At 43.0% G+C, this 27,208-nt stretch overlaps 1 protein-coding gene across 2 annotated transcripts in view; it reads left to right on the top strand.

Moving 5' to 3' along the window:
* The first annotated feature begins 206 nt into the window (after positions 1 to 206).
* Positions 207 to 27,208, top strand: part of LOC106562206 (myotubularin-related protein 10-like) — a 30,387-nt gene continuing 3,385 nt past the window's right edge. The window contains exons 1-13 of one of the 2 annotated variants that reach the window (XM_014126910.2): positions 207 to 895; positions 1,072 to 1,132; positions 9,233 to 9,369; positions 10,366 to 10,438; positions 16,126 to 16,268; positions 24,444 to 24,537; positions 24,867 to 25,014; positions 25,416 to 25,503; positions 25,749 to 25,837; positions 26,100 to 26,230; positions 26,377 to 26,446; positions 26,791 to 26,861; positions 26,975 to 27,147. In XM_014126910.2, the coding sequence (XP_013982385.1) occupies positions 839 to 895; positions 1,072 to 1,132; positions 9,233 to 9,369; positions 10,366 to 10,438; positions 16,126 to 16,268; positions 24,444 to 24,537; positions 24,867 to 25,014; positions 25,416 to 25,503; positions 25,749 to 25,837; positions 26,100 to 26,230; positions 26,377 to 26,446; positions 26,791 to 26,861; positions 26,975 to 27,147 (1,335 nt within the window). In that variant the 5' untranslated portion in view covers positions 207 to 838. Of the gene's footprint in view, positions 896 to 1,071; positions 1,133 to 3,550; positions 3,813 to 9,232; positions 9,370 to 10,365; positions 10,439 to 16,125; positions 16,269 to 24,443; positions 24,538 to 24,866; positions 25,015 to 25,415; positions 25,504 to 25,748; positions 25,838 to 26,099; positions 26,231 to 26,376; positions 26,447 to 26,790; positions 26,862 to 26,974; positions 27,148 to 27,208 lie in introns of those variants that run through there. The other variant, XM_045689160.1, reaches the window with a different exon arrangement.

Raw genomic sequence — 27,208 nt, 5'->3', positions numbered from 1 at the left:
CTTTGCAATATCAATTTGATTGTCAATTGGGAATAGTGTATAATGAGCCCCAAGTCGACATATGAATCGATCAGACGATGCTTGTGGAATCAAGAGCGTGAGAGAAATCACTTTATGGGGCTCTCCCATGCCCTCAGTTGTGGGTCAAAAGGCCCCTACATTTATATTTTCACATTTGTATATAGCCTGGATAGCAGTCAGTTAAAACTGGTCCCAGGTCTGTTCTTGGGGGTTCAACATAGCCCGTCCCGAAACTCCTCCCCTATCTGTCTCTGTCTCCTCCCGAAGGTAAACATGGCCGCTGTGTCTATAAAGCGAAAGGATAGCGAAGCTTTGGATATAATGCTGCTAGCTAGCTAAATTCGAAAGTTATCACTGCTGTATGCCATCAGGGTTTACGTTGTGGAGTTCTACTTCAGCAAGCTAATGAATGGACCAACGTTCTGCGGCAAGGCGTTTGAAAGTTCTGCAAATGGAATGCTTGCTAGATAGCTAGCTCTACCAAGTTGTTTCACGAACTAAAACTTGCTTGCTAGCAGCGAACTGCAATGTTAGCTTACTAGCTCGCTAGGAGGACAACCATAGCTCGCCAGCACAGCGCAACAGCTGTGTGTTGACACGAAAGGGGATAGTCAGCCAGCTGTCTCAGCCTAATCCAAATGGAGAAATCTATCTCGAAAGATGGATTGTATTTGACTACTTGACATATTAAGCAGTTTATTTTTGAGCTGTTGTGCTATCCAGCTTACACGTTAGCTAAGTTTTGACATTATTTTCTCACTGAAGCCTTGGAAGTATCCATTAATCAACTTTAGTTGTTGGACTCAAGCTGTTAATAATGTTTTCTGTGAAGCCCATGAAACCAACCTTTAAATCCTACCTTCCGCCTTTACAGGTGAGTAACCTTACTTTACTAGCTACGTTACTTTGTCCTCAGTAAACTTTAACTTGCTACTACTGAGTAGTTAGCTAGGTAGGATTACTTGTTAATTCACTAGCTACTGTATATGTTGTGCATTTAGTTAGCTTATTATAGACTAACAAACTGTCTCCGTTTTACCTTTCATGCAGACTGATCTGAAAAAAATTCCACAGCCACCTATCAAGAAGTTAGAGGCCAGGTTACTTCCAGGTGAGTTTACAGTTCCCTCTGCCACAGCTAACTTGTTGCCTCAGCCTGTCCTATTTAACTAACAACTATGTTATGAGTATGTAGAGGTTACATAAATTAAACCACCCATCAAAATATCCCACTCCTGAAAAATAACCTGTAAAGGCTGATCTCATCCAGTTAGTTTTTCTTCTCATGCTAATGTAAAGATGACTGATATTTAAATGACCTGCCAGTGCAATCTCCTGTATCTCTTCAGCTAAATGTAATTGGTTGTTTTGAATGTGTACTCAGTCAGTGTACCTCACTTGTGGTTTTGCCCACGGGTCATTTGCATCCCTAATTGTCGCATCATTAGGCTGTGGTAATCTAATCCAACTGAGTCTGTTTTCTCTGGGCTGTCTCAAGTCACCATGGCAATGCAGTGCCTGTCCGGCATCCTTTTCATCACTGCAACTAACGGTGCATAATTTAGCCTTAGTTAACAATGGGCTGGTTCATATATTCCTTCCTGCCTTTGCAGTCAAATCCCAGCTCAGAGAGGATGCGTGTTGGTTAATGACTGTCTTAAGGAGAATACAATAAGAGATTCACAAGGGTATTTCCTGTTCACAGGCCATCAGTCACTAAAAGCTATTTACCACATTTTAGTGTGTTTTTCTCCACCAATGAGTTTTTAATGTGTGGCAGGGCCCCAGGTTTGTTGACTTCTTTTTCCATTAAGTTGGCAGTGTTTGTGTGAGCTAAACTGACACCGAACCTCTCCATATTACATTTTGCTCCAGCATATGAAGATATACAAGGAGACATTAGAAAGAAAATGAAAATTCAGTGTATGTGTCTAACCATCACTCATCAAACTGTGTACAGGGAGGGGCCATGACCCTCCCACTCAATTAATGTTGCCCCCCCCCCCTAAACTATTGTTCCAAAAAATCCAGGATGTGTAACAACATTCGTTGGCATTTCAGTTCATTCATGGCTGTTATGGAGGCAGAAGCTCACTGATATAATGGAACAAGATTGAGAAACACTTGACCATATAACCTTGAAGTATCATTAGGCCTATATCTGAGTCTAAGGACAAGTAATGAACCAGAGGTTGTGCTGTGGGACCAATTTCCCTTTGAGGCGTTCACTCCTTTTAATTAAGCAACAGAGGATAGACCTTCCCTCATTCTAGAAGCAATTAGCATGGTTTTTTTTAAGCTGCTGAAATAAAACCAAAACGTTGTACTTTATTGCTTTTTTCTCTGCTTTGCAGGGCTCTACACTGACCTTTTTTTTTTACAAGGAGCACATGTGCGCCTAAGTTGTAAAATGCTTGCGTACACAAAGAAATTTAGGAGCGCAATGAAAAATATTTGATGTAATAATGCTAGAATCCTTCATTTTTAGGATCGGACAGTAAAATATTTGGCCGCATATGTGAGTAAAACAGGCACACTGTATAGCCCTGCTTTGGTTGTATACTTCTACTCTTCTCTATTTCAGCTGATCATTTTTAAGATGCTGGTATGTTTTATAGAGGGATAGCCTCTGTTCTTTGACTGGAGGTTTAGCTAGTGTTATTGCTGGGTTCTGCCAGTGTCTTTAAATGAATGCTGGCAGTGAAAGTAAACTTGATGCCCTCACGCAGTGCCACCTGGCCTTGCTTTACAAAATAAGGTAGTCACCTCCTCTCCCTCAACTGGACTACAAACAGTTTAGCCTACATTGAATCTCAGGTTTGATTTTACACCATGGTCTATGTTCTGATCTCTCCTTGAATGGAGAGACTTTGGCTTTGTTTATGGGCTTCTCAGCTCCTCGGCAGTGTTGCTATGCAACTTGAATGTGACCCATTCAAAGGGGTCTCTGATTGAATGATCTATTCAAGTCCACACCAAACTGACCAGACAGAGGACCACAGTGGGGCTAACTCATCTCAACAAATCATCTCAACTGTCCTCTCTCTTCTATCTTCCTCTCTCTCTCTCTGTTCATCTGTCCTACCCCTTTAATTTCTGTAGCTCTCTGTTTATCTCTCTGTCCTCCTCAGATTCTCTCTTCATCCCTGGCTGGTCCTTTGCTGGCTTCCTACCTCTAATTAGTGAACTGTCTGGTTGGGATTCTCCCTCTTCTCTCTGAATGTTTTTCTCTCCTCCTCTAGGCCTAGTTCTCTCTCTCTCCTACTCTCTCTCTTTGTATGTGACTTGTGTTTCTGGAGTGTGTGTGTGGGCGTCCAAACATAGACGACCAACATTGACTGTCTTGTTTAGGCTCCTCGCTGACACACTGCCACCTTTATGACACACTGTGACGGCCCTGAATTTTTCTGAACCGTCTCAGTGCTTCTCCTTCCAATAGGGTGCTTTCCCTTTAATTCTCAATGAAATAGTGTTTCTCCTTCCAATAGGGTGCTTCCCCTTTAATTCCCAATTAAATAGTCAGCATCAGCTGCGCAAAAGTATGGTTGTGATGGAAACATGAATGAGGATGTGTTCAACCCTCAGTTCTGAAGCTTCTCTCTTCCGTTTGTTGTGTTGCTTTAAAAGTGTGCTTTGTGTAGCCTAATAGCAAATCTACCCAGGATCGGATCCACTCTTTGCATCCGTGGACTACACCTCTCCGTTGTTCTTCGTGGCCTTTCTCCGCTGGAGATCTATCGGCGGATTGGCTTGTCTGACTGACCAACTGACTACAACCTTTTTTGTATACGGTATTTCATTTGTTTTGGTGTGATATATACCGTGATGATTTCTGTAGTTGTAGTTGAGGATTTATTAAGATGTGATACGCTTTATAGTTGTGTGGTAAAATATTAGTAATTTTGATTGTATGATTGACACTGGGTTTACGCTACACTGTATGAACGGACAAACATTGCGTGACTAAGGTCACTTGAGTTCCCTGAACTTGTTTACCGGGCTGGACTCTTTTTAGGCCGAGGTACAGGACATTTCTGGAGGAACCAGAGCTGTTTAGAGCTCATTATTTGTTATATTGTTGTGTGTGATCATTTATGTTAGTAATACAACCACGCAAAAGAATAGTTGTTTTGTAAGTTCTTTCCAATGTTTTAAGGGTTTATGAAAAGTGTATTTCCATCCTGACTTTTACATGAGTTCTTTGTATTGGTGTAGACTTGACGGACCAGATGGGACTATTCCCTCCCAAACTAAAAGGAGAAACCAATATTTTCTCTGGTAGGCACAACCTACCTGGCACCCCTATAAATGATAACCTCAAGTCAAAACCGTTACAACACGTTCATCTGAACTGTAGGCATCTGTAATGATAGTTAGACAGGTACTGTAATAGATGTCCCACTGTTGTTTTCTCAGGAGAATGTGAGCTGAGGCGGTGGAAAAATGTGCCTGGCAGTGGTGTTTGCATGAGGCAAAGCGCACTCTCTGTACTCCCAAACACATTCTCACCTCTCTGGCCACATACTAATGCTGTCCTCAGTCTCTCTTCACCACTTAGTTTGTCAGCACATGAGTTCTGCTCTGTTAATCACACAACCTAGGCTAATATGGGCACAGTCATGAGTTTTCTCAAAAGGACATGTCTTATCGCAATCCATCAACAATGTGATGGTGTTACTGGTGCACTGTACTCTACTATTGTACAGGTGGAATGCTGATGCATATCTGTCCCTTTAACTGCCGTCTTTGTGTTGTGACTGAGGCATTTCTCCCTAGTCTCGTGTGACTGAGGGGATTGTGATAATCACTGTATACAGAGACCATGTTGGGTCTCTGAGTCTGTGTCCCTCGCCACCAGCTGTCCAAACTGTGATCTGGTCTGCTAGATACTGTACACAAACACAGGCGGCCTGCTTTGAAAGCTACAAAACCCCAGGAAGCAAAGCCAGGTTGTGGTTAGTTGGGTCAGTTGGCAGGTCTGATCATATGAATAGCCCTATTCGATTTAGGGGTTTTGTGGACTTAGTCAAAAAGGAGAACCTCATCCTAGGAAGTGTTTGTTTCCTCCAGTATGGTTACATGATATACATGTTTTTGACATGCCAATCATACACAGGATAGGCCTTGTGATTCTTCTGGATCTGTGTTACCACTGGTCACATGATAGACCACGACCTTGGCCAACTGACATTTATCTGAATAGGCACTAAAAGTAGCCAACTCTGTGATAAACAGAGAGTGCTATGATGTAAGCGGTTGATGACATGACCACAGTACTGTTTGTTAGATGTTGTGGTAACCCAGGTTACTTACTGGCAGAGTTGCTGTCCAGTGGGGGTTAAAGGCTGCAGTCCAGGCTGTTTGTGGCTGTACTGTACTCTTGTGTCAGACCCGTCAGCATTCTGCCTCCACAAAAGAGTTGTTAACTCATCAAGCCTGCAGATTATTAGACCCAGCTTTGGAAGTGAACACGGTAGTGATGGATGGGGGTGATGGTGGGCGCTTGCTGACTTGTCCCACAATTACAAGAGCGGCAACCTATTTCTTCAGTCTCTCTCTCTGTTCCTTGTCTGATCTTAATCCATGCTGAGAAACATGATAGTAGAACTCCACCTTACTATCCCCACTCCATGTCTTCAATATGACTCACAGGCCATAATGTTTTATTGTTACATTCTTGTGCATACATTAAATAACTTGTAATGCAGTGACATGGGTCATATAATGTAGCTTGTAAACAATGTTTTACATGGATTACAGGCAAGAACAAATAAGCCTAGCCTTGGGCGAAATTCATAAGTAACATGTTCACATTTGTTTATTCGTCCTATACAAGGAGTAGCCTACACAGTGCAAGATTCACCAGGAAGTCAGCATTTCATTCCACTCCATCTTTATATCGATGTACGGTCAGGCTCTAATTTGGATGTACGGTCAGGCTCTAATTTGGATGTACGGTCAGGCTCTAATTTGGATGTACGGTCAGGCTCTAATTTGCTCATAGACAATGCAGTGTGTATAACAAATGCATCAAAGAAACCAGCTAAATAGAAAGTGACAGATTACAGTTGGGCTGAATGGGTTAAGCTCACGCTGACTGAGGAAAAACTGTCATTTTGACATGTGAGGATCCTGTTTACAGTTCTGGGCCTGGTTCTCTTTGGCTGTTCCCTGCCTGTCCTACGGTAACCCTCTGCAAAGCAGCTCCAGCTGTTATGGATGGGCTGGCCTATAGTCTAGCGATGCTGCAGTGTCACTCACAACCATACTGCCACAATATAAAACGAGAGGGAATCACAACTGCACTGCATTCATGAACTAGTCTATCATACAGTCTTCTACTTTAGGTCTTCACTTCATACATTGGTCAATTCATGCTTAATCTACACTGCTCCAAAAAATAAAGGGAACACTTAAACAACACAATGTAACTCCAAGTCAATCACACTTCTGTGAAATCAAACTGTCCACTTAGGAAGCAACACTGATTGACAAATTTCACATGCTGTTGTGCAAATGGAATAGACAACAGGTGGAAATTATAGGCAATTAGCAAGACACCCCCAATAAAGGAGTGGTTCTGCAGGTGGGGACCACAGACCACTTCTCAGTTCCTATGCTTCCTGGCTGATGTTTTGGTCACTTTTGAATGCTGGCGGTGCTTTCACTCTAGTGGTAGCATGAGACGGAGTCTACAATCCACACAAGTGGCTCAGGTAGTGCAGCTCATCCAGGATGGCACATCAATGCGAGCTGTGGCGAGAAGGTTTGTTGTCTGTCAGCGTAGTGTCCAGAGCATGGAGGCGCTACCAGGAGACAGGCCAGTACATCAGGAGACGTGGAGGAGGCCGTAGGAGGGCAACAACCCAGCAGCAGGACCGCTACCTCTGCCTTTGTGCAAGGAGGAGCAGGAGGAGCACTGCCAGAGCCCTGCAAAATGGCCTCCAGCAGGCCACAAATGTGCATGTGTCTGCTCAAACGGTCAGAAACAGACTCCATGAGGGCCCGAGGTCCACAGGTGGGGGTTGTGCTTACAGCCCAACACCGTGCAGGACGTTTGGCATTTGCCAGAGAATACCAAGATTGGCAAATTTGCCACTGGCTCCCTGTGCTCTTCACAGATGAAAGCAGGTTCACACTGTGCACGTGACAGACGTGACAGAGAATGGAGACGCCGTGGAGAATGTTCTGCTGCCTGCAACATCCTCCAGCATGACCGGTTTGGCGGTGGGTCAGTCATGGTGTGGGGTGGCATTCCTCCATGTGCTCGCCAGAGGTAGCCTGACTGCCATTAGGTACCGAGATGAGATCCTCAGACCCCTTGTGAGACCATATGCTGGTGCGGTTGGCCCTGGGTTCCTCCTAATGCAAGACAATGCTAGACCTCATGTGGCTGGAGTGTCAGCAGTTCCTGCAAGAGGAAGGCATTGATGCTATGGACTGGCCCGCCGGTTCCCCAGACCTGAATCCAATTGAGCACATCTGGGACATCATGTCTCGCTCCATCCACCAACGCCACGTTGCACCACAGACTGTCCAGGAGTTGGCGGATGCTTTAGTCCAGGTCTGGGAGGAGATCCCTCAGGAGACCATCCACCACCTCATCAGGAGCATGCCCAGGCGTTGTAGGGAGATCATACAGGCACGTGGAGGCCACACACACTACTGAGCCTCATTTTGACTTGTTTTAAGGACATTACATCAAAGTTGGATCAGCCTGTAGTGTGGTTTTCCACTTTAATTTTGAGTGTGACTCCAAATCCAGACCTCCATGGGTTGATAAATTGGATTTCCATTGATTTATTTGTGTGTGTTTGTTGTCAGCACATTCAACTATGTAAAGAAAAAAGTATTTAAGATTATTTCATTCATTCAGATCTAGGATGTGTTATTTTAGTGTTCCCTTTATTTTTTTGAGCAGTATATTATGAAATGCCAAGAATTTTGCACTATGCAAAGGAAGCAGCTGCATTCATTGAACTGGTCATTGTTTAGATTTCAAATGTTTAAGAGGGAGACAACGGTTTGTCATAAACATTCATGTCCATCAAAGTTGCCAGCAAGGTTGTGAGCTCATTACTGTCAGACATCTTCGGTTCAGTGACACAGGAAATGGCAACATCAATAAAAACAACATTCATGGTTTAGTCTAGAAAGTTACGGCCTAGTTTAGGACTGGGAATACCAGTCTTTGAAGAGGGGCTTTGATCTGGATGTAAAACTTGAGAGGACCTCGATCCATCAAGCAGCCTTAATAACCAAAGCGGTCTCTGTCCGTTTGAGGCTGTACTCAATTAAAGGTTTATGGTGGGTTCTCAGCTCTCCTAATGGCAGATCATTTTCCCAGGAGGAGGACAGCTAGGCCCGCCTCATCACCATTCTCTGGCTCATGGGGTTTCCCTGGCAAGCCTGTAGTGCATGGGCTGAGCCTGAAATCCTACTGAATGACCAGAGAGAGAGAGAAGGATCCTGGAGTAGAAACAGTCAGCAGTGTATGTGACTCATCATGAGCTCTTTTTTTTTTTTTTTTTTTATATTGAAAAATAAATACCTCTTGGAGCCGTGTGCATCTGGGCTATGGAGGTAATTAAAAACATCTGTTTGTGAGGAGGAGAGAAGTCCTGTAACTGGAGGGAATCCTCTTTAGTTCAGACACCAGGTTATTGTCAGCTGTGGGTGTTTGTGTTGTGTCCTGAGATGCTACTGGAACCAAAGAGGGGTTAAAGAGTAGAGGTCACAACGGGCTACTAGGCCTATAAGTTAGGTAACAGAGTGCTGTGTTGACCTCCTCTGTCATGAAGCGGTCTAGCTATTCTATGACAGGAATTTCCATCACCCTGACCCAATGCCTCAGACTGGAATGTGAGGATCATTAGAGCCAATTCGAGGGCCTGAGAGGAGAAATGCACAGATCACTCTCCAGCAGCGTAACAGGGTGCCTCTGGCTGGATGGCAGAAGCCTGAATGAGACTAGGAGAGACATTTTAGTACGTGATCATTCCACATCCATAGCACATTTCCCCCAGCTTCATTCGTGTTATATTACTCGGCCATCAGTCCCAGTTTTGTTTCATCGCTATAAGACTGAAAATAACTGTGTGGTTAACACTCACACCTTCTATTTATGTCCCTTTTAGGTCTATGTTTTCTACCTCTTTTCTTTGAAACCTAAATGTCATGGTTCATGTTACTTCCTGTTTGTCATCCTCAGGGGAGATTGTGGTGAACGAAGTGAGCTTTGTGAGGAAGTGCATTGGAGCAGATAGCAGCCATGGTGACCTGTGGGGGAAGCTGATATGCACCAACTTCAAGGTTTCCTTCATCACCCATGATGCCCTCCCCATGCAGGTATGTTTTCAATTGAGTGTGCACTCCAGTGAAGGCTGCTGAGGGGAGGACGGCAAATGATAATAACTGGAACTGCGTGAATGGAATGGCATCAGACACATGGAAACCGTGTTTGAGATGTATTTGATACCATTCCACTGAATCCGCTCCAGCCATTACCACGAGCCCGTCCTCCCTAATTAAGGTGCCACCAACCTCCTGTGGTGCACTCTGTGTGCCTCTCTCCCAAAAATGACCGTAGCTCTATGGGCTGGTTACCCAGACACGGATTAAGCCAAGACAATCTCCATTAAAATGTATTTTTAGTCCACGACTAGTCTTAATCTGTGTCCCGGGAGACTGACCCTACATGATCACACCTATTGGAGAAAGTGTGGTCAAGGTTGTCACACGATAAGCAGCATGTGGGATTGGCCTGTTGTCTGTTGTAAAATACCCATCAACAAAAAGGTTTCTAGGACACTGTTTTTCTTCCAGTGTCAGATGTTTTATGTAACTTCCCACCCTGTGCTTTTAGAGCACCTGTTTTGTGTTAAGATTATTTTGATGCCTTCACCTCTTAAACAACTTAAGTGAGTCATCCCAGATCTGTTTTACTTGAAAAACAAAAGTTTATAGGACTCATGGAAGGATTGCACTACCCTTGGAAATACATTGATTGCAAAGTTGTGGATTTGCCTTTCAGTTGAAATGGGGTAACTTTTAGATTCACACATTTGCTCAAAAGTTGTCAATGATCTCCATTCATCAGCTGATTCCATGTTAATCATTACATTTCACTGAAATACAAAAATGACAGTATCATCATCAGTGTTCCTGGCAGAGCAATTCCAGATGGTTGAAATGTTCTCCTCTCAGCTGTTGATAACATGTGGTGCAGTCCCACTCCGCTCCAGTTAAAACCTCTGGTCCCCCTGGAACTATTGTGTGCTTTTTTTCCCCAGGTACCTCCACTCCTCACCATGTTGATCTCTGTGTTGTGTTCTGTTCTCTCAGAGGTTCCAGGTTGCCAACCGGCTGCTTGGAGAGCACGATGTTCCCCTGGCGTGTGTGGAGCAAGTGGTGACAGGTAAGACCATGTGCCATTATGCTAACCATGGTGACGAGATGGCAAACAAACTCAAACAGCAATCTCCACCAAAATATAACTTGGAGTGGAAAGTAGCTTACTCATATGACACTGGCAGTCCCTTTAGTCCAGAAATAAAGAGCAGTTTAGGTTCCTGACAGGTGATTTTTTTTTTTTATTACCTACGAAACAGATAGCCCCTCACGATTCTGTCTCTGACCAATATAGTGGATTTTGTCAGATACCCCACACTTCGACCGCCGCTACAGCTGTAATGCTTCATCTACACCCAGCTGTTAAATTATGAATGCACAATGGGCAGGTTGTGCTCTCCTCCTTTGAAATCCCTTTGAATGTTTTTTCTGATGGCTGAGGGACCAGTCGGATCTCTCAGATCCAATCACGTCCCATCTGGCTGACCTCAGTCTCTGTGTTTAGGTTTTATTTGACTGTCTTCTACCGGGCTGATTTTAGACACACACCATTGACTTAAACCAGTTTTGGTGACTGCCTGCCTGCTCCGCCTGGTCACCGATCTGTTTTTAGTATCTCCATAGATGAGGTCATAGCCCATACAGAGGGCCCTGGCTGAAAAGCCTATTCCGGATTAACCTTGTTTGTGTAACTCATAGCCTCACTCTCTGCTAACATGGCTGGGAGCGTGGGGCTCTTGTGCTGAGCTGATAGAGCATGAAGCAATGTGTTTTACTCAGTACGCCCTCAACAAAGGTCCTTTATGAGAGCCTTGGCTTGGCAAAAACACTGACCCAACGCTCCACCCACCACAAACCAGAGACGAGGCATAGGTCTTATCCTTGTCTTTTAAGGTTGTGAAAGTGTGTGCAGGTGGTGGTACACAGGCCAAGACTGGATTCCTGGTGTCCCATGGAAACATGCACAGCATCCCCTACTTGTTGTAAGATCATTAAATACTGAACAACAATTACAGTTCATATAAAGAAATCAATGAATTGAAATAAATTCATTGGGCCCAATTGTCATACTTGAAGGAAAAGTAAAGATGCCTTAATAGAAAATTACTCAAGTAAAAGAGAAAGTCACCCAGTAAATTCCTACTTTAGTAAAAGTCTAAAAGTATTTGGTTTTCAACATACTTAAGTATCGAAAGTAAATGTAATTCCTTATATTAAGCAAACCAGATGGCACCACCTTCTTGTTTTTATTTATTTACGGATAGCCAGGGGCAAGCTCCAACTCTTAGACATAATTTACAAACAAAGCATGTGTTTAGTGAGTCCTCCAGCTCAGGGGCAGTAGGGATGACCAGGGATGTTGTCTCGATAAGCGTGTGAATTAGACCATTTTCCTCTACTTTTGTTTAGGAATGTAGTGAAGTAAAAGTTGTCAAAAATGTTTAGTAAAGTACAGATATCCCAAAAAACTACTTAAGTAGTATTTTTACTTACTTTTTAAAACTTTTTTAAACTTATTTCTACTTCCCGCAGGTGAAGAAGCCGGATGTGGAGGGGCTGGTGTGGTTACACGTGGTCTGTTGTATTTAGTCTGGTTGGACATACTGCATTATTCTTTAAATGACATTGGTGGACATTGTCAGAGAATGGTAGAGAAATGAACATTCAATTCTCTGGCAACAACGCTGGTGGACATTGAGTTCCTTCATTTTATGCCAATAACAAATCCACATACTATATCAACACAGAACCCTCAAATTTACACCCTTTAGGGATTGTTTAAATGCGGCGTGATACAAAGTTGGACTATTTGTAAACATAATTCGTGCTCTCGTCCATACATACTGCCAAATTTAATGTTGCCTAATAGCCACAGTTTGTTTTTTATTCTTGCAAGGGTTATCAACCCCAAAATCAGCTTTCGATTCTTCCCGTTACCCCACTAAATATAATACTTTTCTTGTGTAATTTTTGCCAATTTCAAGCTCTATTTCCCCTACACTCGCTTTTCCAATGACCAACGGCCCCACACACTACGCTTCGAGATTTTTCCGCTACCCCCGCAATATCCATTTGGTAACAGGTTTCAAACCGGCCATCAAAATGTGTACACATTTGATCAATATACTCACATATCCAAGCTGTGTTCAAATACTCATAATAATATACTACATACTTGATTTTGATATACTTCATACTATATGCTATTAGTTCATTTTAGTACATTGTAAACAAACCGTAACCTTTCAGTTGAGCTTCGCATGTCTACCGGAAGTTGATGCTGTTGCTATGCAGCCTCTTGTTAGCTTGTTAGCATAACAAATTACTAGTTTGGTGATTTTACGACTTCAGGTGTTTGGATTCAGACTGTTCAGAGCACACGCTACCCGCTCTCGACTAGGAGCAGGGTTGGTCTGAGCGTTTTGACCTCACAACCGTAGCCAAGAACCCAAGCTAACTGGCTAAAGTTGGCTAGCTATTTCCAGACACAAATAAGAGGACACCTCACTCTAACCATTTTACTCACCCTAGCAGAGCTGGTTATCCAAAGTGTTGGTGACTGTAACTGTGCTGCTGGCAACAATAGCCAGAATTAAATGTCCATTGAGAACGCACAATGACTATACCACTTAGCTAAGAATGACGTGAATAATCAAGTTAATAAACGTTGGGTAGTTAGTTAGATTATAGTTAATATACTGCCTGGCAAGTTCGACGTATACGTTGCCAACTAACGTTAGGTAATGTTAACTAGCTAACATACCGGTACATACTGCTGTAATGCTGTGCGGTTCATAAGGATGGCATAACTAACAAATTGTCAGCCAACAGAACGTAACTTATTTGAAAAGTCATTACTTTAACATTGCTCAACATTTTCTTAACATTTGTCATAATTAATGAATTCGTATCTTGAGACCAATAAGCATGCTACATACTCAATTGAATACACAAATAGTATAGTTAGTGCGGTTATGCTGAGTAAATATACTAATCTTGATTAGTGAACTGCTGATGTATTGAGTTTGTGATTTTTCTGGCATGTCATTGTTAGCCAGTTTAGGGGTGGCAGGTAGCCTAGTGGTTAGAGTGTTGGGTCAGTAATCGAAAGGTTGCGAGATCGAATCCCCGAGCTGACAAGGTAAAAATCTGGCATTCTGCCCCTGAGTAACCCAGTTTCTAACATAGCGGTACATACTGCTTTAATGCTAGGCCGTCATTATACATAAGAATTTGTTCTTAACTGACTTGCCTAGTAAAATAAAGGTTAAATAAAAAATTTGTGCCAGTTCACAATAACATCTCTGAATTCTTTATTAGATTGGAATTTTTCCGTCAGCAGGGAAATGCTACCCAGTTTTATGTATGATTTAGATTTTTTTCCCCAGCCGAATTGGTAGAATGCTCTTGCGCTTCTTTTAGTGCCTCTATTGCTTTGCTATAGTTTACCTTTTCTATGATGGTTATTTCTGCGCCTCTCTCAATGGTGTCAAGAGTTTAGATTTTCTCACTCACGGTTTTAATATATGCCAATTAAAAAACAAAATCCAAGGTAGTGATACCCACTTCCCCAGAGAGTAGTTATGGTATTTGTGCCTTTCAGTTGGTCACGGCACTTGATTCCTTTGTATTAGAACTAATACTGAAGCATCTGCCAATGTTCTACTGGAGAATATGGAAGACCTAATGTCTTATACCAGTGTCACGCTTCAAATATAACTGTTGTTGACAACACATATTACCAAAATTAGGGTCCATCATATAAAACTCTCGTCAATACACACACTCAGGAAACATAAACAGTATTTGGTTATGAACGTCTTCCTTTGATATAATTAAAAAAATGTTAATTACTATATGTAATTTTACATTTTGTCGCAACATGGTAGTTTCTCCTATGCAAATTTCAGTGTAAGGTTTAAAGTTATAGCTGGTATGACATTTTATTTATTTATTTAAAAAAAATACCTCCGGTCCCTGTCCTGGAATCACATAGCTCATGCATTTATATCTTAAGATCGTAACCCGTGGCATATTTCTTCAGGACTTTGTCCTGGTATCGCTATAGTACCTCAGGATCTTATTCTGGAATCACGTTCATCGGGACTCTGTCCTGGCATCCAACACGTGACCTATTCAAAGAACAGGATTTTCCAAAAGTTCTTAGAGCAGGTTTTTATAAGTTCCCAGAACTTCCCCCAATTGGAGGTTGCGTTTAAGAAGATCAGTCTCACCCTTCATTTATTTTGTCTGTTTGGAATGGCGAATCCACTCACTGATGCTCCCTGCCGGTCCGAGAGGGTCCCTTTTCTACTCCGCTTAGTCGGAGTGTGGGGCTCCCTGCCACGTCTGACGCAACCTCGGTCTCCTTGGGAGCAATCAGCAAGTGGAGTTAGCCATCCCATCCTTGTCGCCAAATTGTCAGAAATTCTACAGGAAGAGCGACTGCAGATTCTTTCAAACAGCAATTTTATTCTTAGATTTGCAATAATGAAGCAATCAACCATCACTAAGAATAGTCAGAGTTGAAAGCTCTACAAACAGAGTTGGCTCTCAGCTTTTATAGAAAAGTCCAACCTCTTTGTCTATGTGGCAGTTAGCAGATGTGTGCAAACGGGTGAGGAACATAGTGTATAAAAGGCGTTTAGTTTGTCTCTGTAGATTAAGATAGCTGACGTTGCCACTATTGTCTGTTCCTTCCTGCATGTTTCCATACAGAGGAGTTCCTACAGAAAGTACAAACGGGATGTCACATACTGCGGTCGCACCCAGCTGTTATCTGTACGCCCAGACTTATAACTATCCCACAAGACAACAAGCCTGCATCAGGGGAAAAAACACTATCATATAATAATGGACAATTATCTAAGTTAAAAACGGGATAGTATGTCTAATTTAGTAATTTTCCATGACAACATTACTACAATCCGCATGCCAATTGCACACACTGTCAACTTTAAACATCTATGGCATTGTGTTGTGTGACACAACTGCACATTTTAGAGTCGCCTTTTATTGTCCCCAGCACAAGGTGCACCTGTGTATTGATCATGCTGTTTAATCAGCTTCTTGATATGCCACACCTACAAAGTGGATGGATTATCTTGGCAAAGGAGAAATACTCACTAACAGGGATGTAAACAAATTTGTGTACAAAATTTGAGAGAAATAAGCTTTTTGTGTGTATGACAATTTTCTAGGATCTTTTATTTAATCTCATGAAAAATGGGACCAACACTTTACATGTTGCGTTTTTTATAATTTTGTTCAGTATATTTTAGAGGGTGAAATAAACAGTTGAGTCTTGTGGAAGATGTTTTATCATATGTAATACTCGAGGAACCTCTGAAAAAGATTATTCTGTATTCAGAATAACATAAGTATATTTAGAGTATTATCCAATAAAGGGTCATCCGAACATGAAGAATGAAGTTCCTCATTTGTTTTTAGACAGCTGTGGTCTGGTAGATCAATTTCAGTTCCTACTTGGTTGAATTTCTCTGAAGCTCTGTGGTGACATAGATAATCAGTTTTTCTGTGAAATCTTTGGTCACTCAGCTTCCCACTTCCCACATGTACATTACCCCACACTATACTAGCGTTGTCCTAGATCTTTACTGTATGTGCTTTAGCCCAACTCATCTATAAAAAAACATTAGGCCTACAGACCTGGGACCAGACTACTACTGTTACTATTTGACTATCCATTATCCCTAATAAGCACCGTCTTTGTTTTATGTTTGTTCCTCTCAGTGAATGATGCTAAGGGGAAGCAGAAGGTTCTGTGTTCCAACCAGAAGCTGAAGTTTAATCCCACCGAGCTCATCCTTTACTGCAAGGATTTCCGAATCATCAGGTTCCGCTTCGACGAGGCTGGGCCCCAGAGCGCCAAGAAGGTTTGTGATATAAGCTTTCTGAACAACATGGACACTGTTTTGATGTATGAACACTATATAAATTGACATGGTGTTGACCCTTGTATTTAACCTGAGGCGAGATTCTGGCATGGTAATCCTCCAACTCAACTCTGCCTCACCACTACAGTGGATTAGTTTCTAAGAGGATTTCACTGGTAATTCACTGTGGAATGGAATGTCGCTGCTGTCAGTATAGCTGTTCCTAAAAGACTGCCGCTGTTAGATGAGAAATATTTCTTAATCATCTCTTGTTAGTCTACATGATTATCAGAGTTAAATCCCATTATGTGAGTATGAGAGCAAACATGCTGCCAATGACACTAGTTAATCCTTTATTTTGGATGAGTAAAAATGCCATGTGTAGTATGTCCTCTACCAGAAAACCAAAACAGCTGTATGTGTATGGTAACCCCATTGACAAACACACTGAGGAGGCTTTTGGAGAGCATCTCCTTGGAGCCTTCTGGGGCCATGTAGGCTGCCCTGTATCCTCCTCTCTGTCTTCCCTCCCTTCTCCACCCCTCTTCTTCCCTTCTCCACTTCTCGCCTCCCCTCTCCACCCCTCTTCTCTTCTCTCCACCCTGTTGAGCTGCTCTCTGATGAGGGGATTAGTCTGTCTCCCTGGTCGGTGTTTCTTTCATCCTCCCTTCCATCTGGCTGACTGAGAGCCTGAGATTGGCCAGAATTAGCTCAGCCTGACTCAGGAGGAGTCAGGGTGGCATTGTCAGCATGTCGTTATTATCAGCATGTATTGCCTTTTTTATGGTACTTTTCTTATTTTTTCCAAGTAAGAAAACTAAGTCAATGAGATTATGCTTAGATATGTGTACAGGATGACTTGATACGCATGTCTCGGAGTGCTACACAACCGCTGTTGTTGCTAGGCAACCTATGTAGAAACAAGTGTCAAATGAACATTCCACATTGACTCTGACTCATCTCTCTGAGCGAGTGGTGGATTATAGTCACAGATGTATCATGTCTCTAGAGTGGAACCAAAGCATTGCTCAAAGGGCCCCAGGACCCACCTGTGAAGAGTTGTGTTGGTGGTTTGTTTTACTCATTGCTTGTTTTTGTTTGGTGTGAAACAATGACTTCCCTAATTTCTGACAGCAAAGCCAACAAACTAACAGGCCTGGTAAGAGCATTCACCGGGAGTTACTGAGCCCTGTGGGCCTGTTGAGCTCATGCTGGACAATGTGAGGCTGTGTGCAGGGAGGAGGAGGGAGCCGGGTAGGAGGGAGCCGGGTAGGAGGGAGCCGGGCCCCCCTGTGTATAACCTGCAAGCCCCTTGGAACATGTGAAGCCTGGATAGAGGTGTTTTTAAAGTCACCACAAAAACCAACCAGGGAACAAAACATCCATTCAGCCCTCTAGTTTCTGATCACTCTGCCAACACAGATGCTTTTGCCCTCCGGGTTCTGGTCCAAGGTCTCAGAAGCCAGGGGGCTGTAAGTTAATTCTAATGTGTTATGTGGAGGAAGGCCTCCAAGAGCTCTTAGCAGCAGCCCTGAGTCCTCTGCATGGCCATCGCAGGGAGACCGCAGACCTCAGTATATCTTCCTGACAGCCTGCTTCTATGTACACACGTGACCTTAGATCTCCAGCCAGAGCGCATGGTGCATGCCACATGGGAGCAGTTTGTCAGAGGGGGAGCTAGCGCTTGAAGCGCCTCAACACACACCTGAAAGATATTGAACTAAGAAGTAACTATCAACATTACCTGGCTACTACCTTCCAGGGAGGGGAACCCATGACAATTTGATTTGTTGTGTCTTGGGCACTGTTATGACCGCTGTTTTGAAGTCCAATGGTAACTCCTGGTTGTTTCTGATTACACATGGTGTTTTTTATGAATGGGTGTTTCTGCTGTAAGTATTGGAATGGTACAGAGTGGGATTTACTGCACTTCCTGTGCCTATTTCTATATGGGGACACACAGTGTAATTACTGTGGGGAGCTAAACCAGGGCTTGGTCCTTGTTTTTCTTTGTGACATATGGAATGAAGCCATTCTATAATAGCTTATTATACCGAAGGAAGTTAGAGTTGGGAGCAGTCTCTCTCAAATACACACGGAGACGCACACACACACACACACATACATGAACACAAAAGTTCCTTCCTTGCGTCCTGTGTTTTTTGGTTGCAGCTCCTCCAATGAATGGACACCATGCCACTGATGGAAAGCTCCAAAAGCCAGACTCAGCCCTCTATCCCAATAGAAATAGGCGTTCTGCTGAGGTTTGCTTTCCTCGGTTTCACTTAAATGAGATCCTGGCTGCCACGCTTAAGTCTGAATTCTTGGAGCAACTTAGCTACCCAGATGGTCCCAAGGCACACTTACAAATACATGAGTATGGTTCAATGGTTGAAGTCTTTCAAGTGTTTGCCCTTGCTTTTCAACGTTTGCCTTTCATTAGAAATAGTGAGACATAAATTTAATGTCTTCGTCACTCACTTAAAATGAAATGCATCACGTGGTGAAATGACTTGTATTTTTATTAATGTGCAAATTCAAGATTGACAATCTATTTTACTCTTCATAGTATTCCTGTGTGAGTTCAATCTACCCTTCAAGGTGCAGAAAACATGACTTAGTGCCTCAGCTGTTGAGAATGTCTGGGCTAAATAATACGTTCAGCTGTTTAAATGGTGGAATTTTGTAGTAAAGGTAGAGGCCCCTTGTAGCCAAGGCACAGCTTGAAGTGTTATTGAAAGTTCCCAAGCAGGTTCCTGAGTCTTTAGCCAATAAAATCATCACCTCCAAATGAATAACAACAACTCCTGTAAAAGGTGAACAGAAAAACACTCTGGCCGTGGTCAGCAGACTCCGAGGCAGCCAGAACGTGCCTCAAAGTAAGTGCATTTCAAAGACACAACTCATTGAAAAGGGACAGCATATCCTATGGAGTCACTGAAACCTGTCTCCATTCACAGTACAAAATAATCTGGTGTCACATCTCAAAGATTTTAGCAGACCATCTCCCTTAGATTGGATTGTTGGGGCCAGGAGTTTTTCCAGACTCCCTGACAAGTGGTGCATTTCCATACAGGATTTACCAGTGTTTTACCCAGAAGTCTCAGACTTTTCTGTTTCCATCTACAGTTGAAGTCGGAAGTTTACATACACTTAGGTTGGAGTCATTAAAACTAGTTTTTCAACCACTCCACACGTTTCTTGTTAACAAACTATAGTTTTGGCAAGTCGGTTAGGACATGTACTTTGTGCATGACACAAGTAATTTTTCCAACAATTGTTTACAAAACAGATTATTTCACTTATAATTCACTGTCACAATTCCAGTGGGACAGAAGTTTACATACACTAAATTGACTGTACAGCTTGGAAAATTCCAGAAAATGTTGTGGCTTTCGAAGCTTCTGATAGGCTAATTGACATCATTTGAGTCAGTTGGAGGTGTACCTGTGGATGTATTTCAAGGCCTACCATCAAACTCAGTGTCTCTTTGCTTGACATCATGGGAAAATCAAAAGAAATCAGCCAAGACCTCAGAAAAATTGTAGCCCTCCAAGTCTGGTTCATCCTTGGGAGCAATTTCCAAACGCCTGAAGGTACCACGTTCATCTGTACAAACAATAGTACGCAAGTATAAACATCATGGGACCACCCAGCCGTCATACCGCTCAGGAAGGAGATGCGTTCTGTCTCCTAGAGATGAATGTACTTTGGTGCGAAAAGTGCAAATCAATCCCAGAACAACAGCAAAGGATCTTGTGAAGATGCTGGAGGAAACAGGTACAAAAGTATCTATATCCACAGTAAAACGAGTCCGATATCGACATAACCTGAAAGGCCAATCAGCAAAGAAGAAACCACTGCTCCAAAACCGCCATAAAAAAGCCAGACTACGGTTTGCAACTGCACATGGGGACAAAGATCGTACTTTTTGGAGAAATGTCCTCTGGTTTGACGAAACAAAAATAGAACTGTTTGGCCATAATGACCATCGTTATGTTTGGAGGAAAAAGAGGGGGCTTGCAAGCCGAAGAACACCATCCCAACCGTGAAGCACGGGGGTGGCAGCATCATGTTGTGGGGGTGCTTTGCTGGAGGAGGGACTGGTGCACTTCACAAAATAGATGGCATCATGAGGCAGGAAAATGATGTGTATTTATTGAAGCGACATCTCAAGACATTAGTCAGGAAGTTAAAGCTTGGTTGCAAATGGGTCTTCCAAATGGACAATGACCCCAAGCATACTTCCAAAGTTGTGGCAAAATGGCTTAAGGACAACAAAGTCAAGGTATTGGAGTGGCCATCACAAACCCTGACCTCAATCCTATAGAACATTTCTGGGCAGAACTGAAGTGTGTGTGAGCAAGGAGGCCTTACAAACCTGACTCAGTTACACCAGCTCTGTCAAGAGGAATGGGCCAAAATTCACCCAACTTATTGTGGGAAGCTTGTGGAAGGTTACCCAAAACATTTGACCCAAGTTTAACAATTTTAAAGGCGCTGTTGCGCCTTCTTCACCACACTGTCTGTATGGGTAGACCATTTCAGTTTGTCCGTGATGTGTATGCAGAGGACCTTAAAACGTTCCACCTTCTCCACTGCTGTCACTTCGATGTGGATAGGGCGGGTGCTCCCTCTGCTGCTTCCTGAAGTCCACGATCATCTTGTTTATTTTGTTTACGTTGAGTGAGGTTGTTTTCCTGACGCCACACTCCGAGTGCCCTCACCTCCCCTGTAGGCTGTCTCGTCATTGGTATTCAAGCCTACTTCTGTTGTCGTCTGCAAACTTGACGATTGAGTTGGAGGTGTGCATGGCCATGCAGTCATGGGTGAACAGGGAGTACAGGAGGGAGCTGAGCACGTGCGGCCCAAGTGTTGAGGGTCAGCGAAGTGGAGATGTTTCCTACCTTCACCACCTGGTGGCGGCCCGTCAAAGTCATGGACACAATTGCACAGGGCGGGGTTGAGACCCAGGGCCTCTAGCTTGATGAGTTTGGAGGGTATTATGGTGTTGAATGCTGAGCTGTAGGCAATGAACAGCATTCTTATGTAGGTATTCCTTTTGTCCAGGTGGGATAGGGCAGTGTGATGGCGATTGTGTCGTCTGTGGACCTGTTGGTGCGATATGCAAACTGAAGTGGGTCTAGGGTGGCCGGTAAGGTGGATATGATCCTTGACTAGTCTCTCAAAGCACTTCATGATGACAGAAGTGAGTGATACGTGGAGGTAGTCATTTAGTTCAGTTATCTTTGCCGCCTTGGGTAGAGGAACAATGGTAGCCTTCTTAAAGCATGTGGGGACAATAGACTGGGATAGGGGGTGATTGAATATGTCCGTAAACACACCAGCCAGCTGGTCTGCGCATGCTCTGAGGACACGGCTAGGGATGTCGTCTGGGCCAGCAGCCTTGCGAGGGTTACACGTTTTAAATGTTTTACTCACATCGTCCACAGAGAAGGAAGGAAGGAGGGGGGGGGGCAGTCCTTGTTAGCAGGCCACGACGGTGGCACTGTATTATCCTCAAACCGGGCACAGAAGGTGTTTAGTCTGTCTGGAAGTGTGACGTCTGTGATTTCCTGTAGACTCTGCCACATTAATTTGAATCAAATGGCTCATTCATCACAAAGCCCACTGATATTGCCAACTACTTTAATGACTTTTTCATTGGCAAGATAAGCAAACTTGGATGACATGTCAGGAACAAACGCTGACACTACACACCCAAGTATATCAGACCAAATTATGAAAGACAAGATTTGTACTTGTAAAGTCAGTGTGGAAGAGGTGAAAAAATGTGTCTATCAACAATGACAAGCCACCGGGGTCTGACAATCTGGATGGACAATTACTGAGGATAATAGCTGACTATATTGCCACTCCTATTTGCCACATCTTCAAGTTAAGCCTACTAGAAAGTGTGTGCCCTCAGGCCTGGAGGGAAGCTAAAGTCATTCCGCTGCCCAAGAATAGTAAAGCGTCCTTTTTACTGGCTCAAATAGCAGACCAGTCAGCCAGTTACCAACCCTTAGTAAACTTTTGTGTTTGATCAGATACAATGCTATTTCACAGTAAACAAATTGACAACGGAATTTCAGGACGCTTATAGGGAAGGAGCACAGCACTTACACAAATTACTGATGATTGGCTGAGGGAAACTGATGACAAAATCATTGGGGGGGGGCTGTCTTGTTAGACTTAAGTGCAGCTTTTGACATTATCAATCATAGTCTGCTACTGTTATGGCTTTACACCCTTTGCTATAATGTGGATAAAGACTTACTTGTCTAACAGAACACAGAGGGTGTTCTTTAATGGAAGCCTCTCAAACATAATCCAGTTAGAATCAGGAATTCCCCAGGGTAGCTGTTTAGGCCCCTTGCTTTTTTCAATTTTTACTAACGACATGCCACTGACTTTGAGTAAAGCCAGTGTCTATGTATGCGGATGACTCAACACTATACACATCAGCTACTACAGCATCTGAAATGACTGTAACACTTAACAAAGAGCTGCAGTTAGTTTGAGTGGGTGGAAAGGAATAAGTTAGCCTAAAAGCATTGTATTTGGAACAAAACACTCACTAAACCCTAAACCTCAACTAAATCTTGTAATAAATAATGTGGAAATTGAGCAAATTGAGATGACTAAACTGCTTGGAGTAACCCTAGATTGTAAACTATCATGGTCAAAACATATTGATGCAGTAGTAGCTAAGATGGGGAGAAGTCTGTCCAAAATAAAGCGACGCTCTGCCTTCTTAACAACACTATCAACAAGGCAGGTCCTACAGGCCCTAGTTTTGTCGCACCTTGAGTCGTGTGGTCAGGTGCCACAAAAAAGGCCTGAGGAAAATTGCAATTGGCTCAAAACAGGGCAGCACGGCTGGACCTTGGAGACAGAGTGACAGAGAGCTAATATTAATAATTATGCATGTCAATCTCTCCTGGCTCAAAGTGGAGGAGAGATTGACTTCATCACTACTTTTATTTATGAGAGGTGTTGACATGTTGAATGCACTGAGCTGTCTGTCTAAACTACTGGCACACAGCTTGGACACCCATGCATACCCCACAAGACATGCCACAAGAGGTCTCTTTACAGTCCCCAAGTCCAGAACAGACTATGGGACGGTACACAGTACTACATAGTGCCATGACAACATGGAACTCTTCCACATCAAGTAACTGAGGCAAGCAGTAAAATTTGATTTAAAAAAACAGATAAAAAAAAAACACTTATGTAACAGCAGGGACTGTGAAGCAACACAAACATTGGCACAGACGCATGCATACACACTCACGATAACATACTCACTATACATACACATTGATTTAGTACTGTAGATATGTGGTATTGATGGAGTAGGGGCCTGAGGGCACACAGTGTGTTGTGAATGTATTGTAATGTTTTTTTAAATTCCAGAAACTGCCTTAATTTTGCTGGACCCCAGGAAGAGTAGCTGCTGCCGAAGCAGCAGCTAATGGGGATCCATAATTAATACAAATACATACGTATCGTGTCTGAGCCGTTGAATTGCGACTCCAACTTGCCCCTGTACTTGCGTTTCGCTTGTTTGATTGTTTTGATTCTTCAGAGGTTGTTGATTCTGCTCTTCACAAGTCCTCACTGCCAGCCCTAGCTATGGAAACAATTGTTTTAGTATAATATAAAGGCGTATACAATGGTGTTACAGTCAAAAAGCAGCAAAGGAAAACTTCCAGGCTCATATAACTAGGCCCTACAGTGCATTCGGAAAGTGTTCAGACCCCTTGACTTTTTCCACATTTTGTTACATTACAGCCTTATTCTAAAATTGATTAAATTGTTTTTTTTTCTTCTCCTCATTAATCTACACACAATACCCCATAATGACAAAGCAAAAACAGGTTTTTACAAATCTTTACAAATGTATTAAAAATAAATCTTTATGTTTTATTTTTAATTTGCAAAGAAATCGAAACCTGTTTTCGCTTTGTCATTGAGGTTTGTGTGTAGATTGCTGAGGAAAAAATGAATGTTATCCATTTTAGAATAAGGCTGTAGCGTAACAAAATGTGGAAAAAGTCAAGGGGTCTGAAGACTTTCCGAAGACACTGTATGTACTGTACATCTGCCTGGACCTGTTCAGTTTCTTCCTTTTGAAGTCATGTGTTTGCCCCACCCTGTGATTTTAAGGTTTGCCTGGCCATCGCTCACTACTCCCAGCCCGCTGATCCCCAGCTGCTGTTTGGCTTTGAGTACGTAGGGAAGCAATACTACGGCTCCTTGGGTAGGTATACAGTACACTGCTTAATCATCTGGTTCTGAGTGAAAAGGCTTTGACACACCCTTATTCCCTGTTGCCTGCCAAACTGTTCTAGCTATCAATAGCATCCCCACTGTACATGTCTTGACATGTGAGGAATCTAAAGGAAAACATGCTGAATACACTGTTAACAGAACAATGATCAATTTACTTTTGTTGGAACATTCATTGTATCAAATGTGGCTCTTCAATGAAGAACATATATTTACAGTTGTTGCAATGTTTGAGTTGAAGGAAACACCGCAAGCAGGTGTGTGTCTTTAATTAGCAAGCGCTCACTGCTACATGTTCAGGGGAGCGGGTTAATGGCGTCGATCCCGGAGGAGGACTGCAGATGCCCCTGTTTGACCGGCCCTCTGAATGGGACAGGGAGATCAAGAGAACGGGTGCAGCGGAGTGGAGGGTGTGCTCCATCAACGAGGGCTACATCGTCTCATCCAGGTGGGGCCCACATAGTTTAGGGGAGTGGGGAGGGAGGGTTACTGCAGGCCTGAGCTCATTTTCTAAATGACAGCATGGATTATTACCTGATTTGGATTATGATTAACATAGCTCATTAGTGTCATAATCCTCATCAGGCAGAATGGTAATAATTTATGTAACACACTTAGGTAATGGCTTACATTGACACTTTATGTAATAGAATCTTTGTTGAGATGGAAATGTAGTAATTGCTTCACTTGCTGCCACAGATTTTCAGTTATTTCTTTTCATATTGTGGTGAACCATTCAGAATCTGCTGTGGCTAATATGGCGCCTGACTCAGTGGCATCAAATGTTAACCTCTTGCCGTTTGGAGCATCTCTGTAATGCATATTGCCCTCTTATCTTTCTCTTTCCAGTCTCCCAGAGTACTTTGTGGTCCCAGTGTCCCTGGCGGATCAAGACCTGAAGCAGTACTTATGTTTTTTCACTGCTCACCGCATCCCTGTGAGTGGCCAGCCTCTCATCTCAAAAAACAACAGCTTTTGCTTAATAAAAGCCTTTCTCGCTGTTTTAGACAGAATTCCCTAGACTGTTTCTATCAAGCATTAATGACGCTGATTTGTTAAGTGCTTTGAGAGGAGTGACTGTATTTGAGCGCATGTGAGTGTTTGTAAGTGAGAGAACGAGGGAGACTGTTTGTGTGTGACTGCTGAAACATAAGGTGGTGTGTTTTTGTGTGTTTCCCTTAGTTGTGGTGCTGGAATCACCCCAACGGGAGTGCCCTGGTGCGCATGGCCAGCATCAGTGACCCACTGCAGCAGAGGAAGCTGGACCAGAGGTACAATAAGACTGAATAGAATATCAATGAATACATTTTATTTGTTTTTATTTTGTTTACTACAATCATCTGTTTTCAATTTCCTTTCAAATAGTGTGACTATCATGTCAGCACTGTGATTTGTTATTTTGGCATAAATGACAAGTGAGATTGCCAAACTATTCTGTCCAGACTCGCAGTACCAAAGAAATAAATAAACTGCTTGTCAAATAAGCAGTGCTATTAAGACCATTTCCAACAGTCTTTTCCTGCCTTGTGGTAGGATCTGTAGTGCCATAACAAAGAGCCACCCACAGCGCAGTGATGTCCTCAAGTCCGACCTGGACAAGAACCTGCCCAACATCCAGGACATCCAGGCTGCCTTTGTCAAAGTGCGGCAGATCTGTGTCATCGGTAAGTCGGAGGAAATTTAATTGATTTCAATAATGTTGTGATCTATTTGTTTTTTTATGAAGGCACTTTGTTGTTCTTAGGCTTTTATTGCTGCTCTTAGGCATTCTGAAAGCACTTGGGATATTTAACTGTTTGTTTGTGTGCAGAGCCCTTTGAGGAGTCCGAGGAGAAGTGGCTGTCGTCCATGGAAAGCTCTCGATGGCTGGAGTATGTCAGGTATGTTCAAATATTTAGACGCCGCTGGCTCAGCAGGTTGGCTCACCATGCTGTTTGCAGTGGCAGTGCTGCTGTCTTGTCCTGTATGAATTTTCATTTAGAAAAGTACTAGCATTGACAAACGCTCCAGCTGGTTCTCTCTCTACCATCTGGTAGATCTATTAGTCCTTTTGATTTCCACTTTTTAATGGTGTTAATATTTACGGAGCAAGTACAGGATAATTTTGGTTGGACTCAACTTTTGGTCAGAGTTAATGAATGTCGTACTTAAGATTTATGTGTAAATGTTACATATTTGTACCTAGAGTAAAGTAAACTGTATCCTTTCATATTCCTGGCTCCAGGGCCTTCCTGAAACATTCAGCCGAGGTAGTCTACTTGCTGGAGGGAAAACATGTGTCTGTCATTCTGCAAGGTAAAGAAATACATGGTTTTGTCCTTTAGTTGTCTGTCTCTCTGTATGTTTCCTGTGTGTGTGTCTTGTCTTACTACCGGTCTTTCTATCTCTTCTGTCTCTTCTCTCTCCAGAGGAAGAAGACAGGGACCTGAGCTGTGTGGTGTCCTCTCTGGTACAACTGATGCTGGACCCTCACTTCCGTAGCCTCACTGGTTTCCAGAGCCTGGTGCAGAAGGAGTGGGTGATGGCTGGCCATCGCTTCCTCGACCGGTGCAACCATTTGAAGAAGAATGACAAAGAGGAGGTGGGCTCTGTCTATTTGTATACTTGAAATGGAGCTTGACATGGAGATGTACTTTGAAATG

The sequence above is a fragment of the Salmo salar genome, chromosome ssa11, assembly GCF_905237065.1.
Source record: "Salmo salar chromosome ssa11, Ssal_v3.1, whole genome shotgun sequence".
NCBI classification, from domain to species: Eukaryota; Metazoa; Chordata; class Actinopteri; order Salmoniformes; family Salmonidae; genus Salmo; species Salmo salar.
The sequence above is the reverse complement of the archived record's forward strand: the minus strand, read 5'-3'. Positions and strand labels throughout refer to the sequence as shown.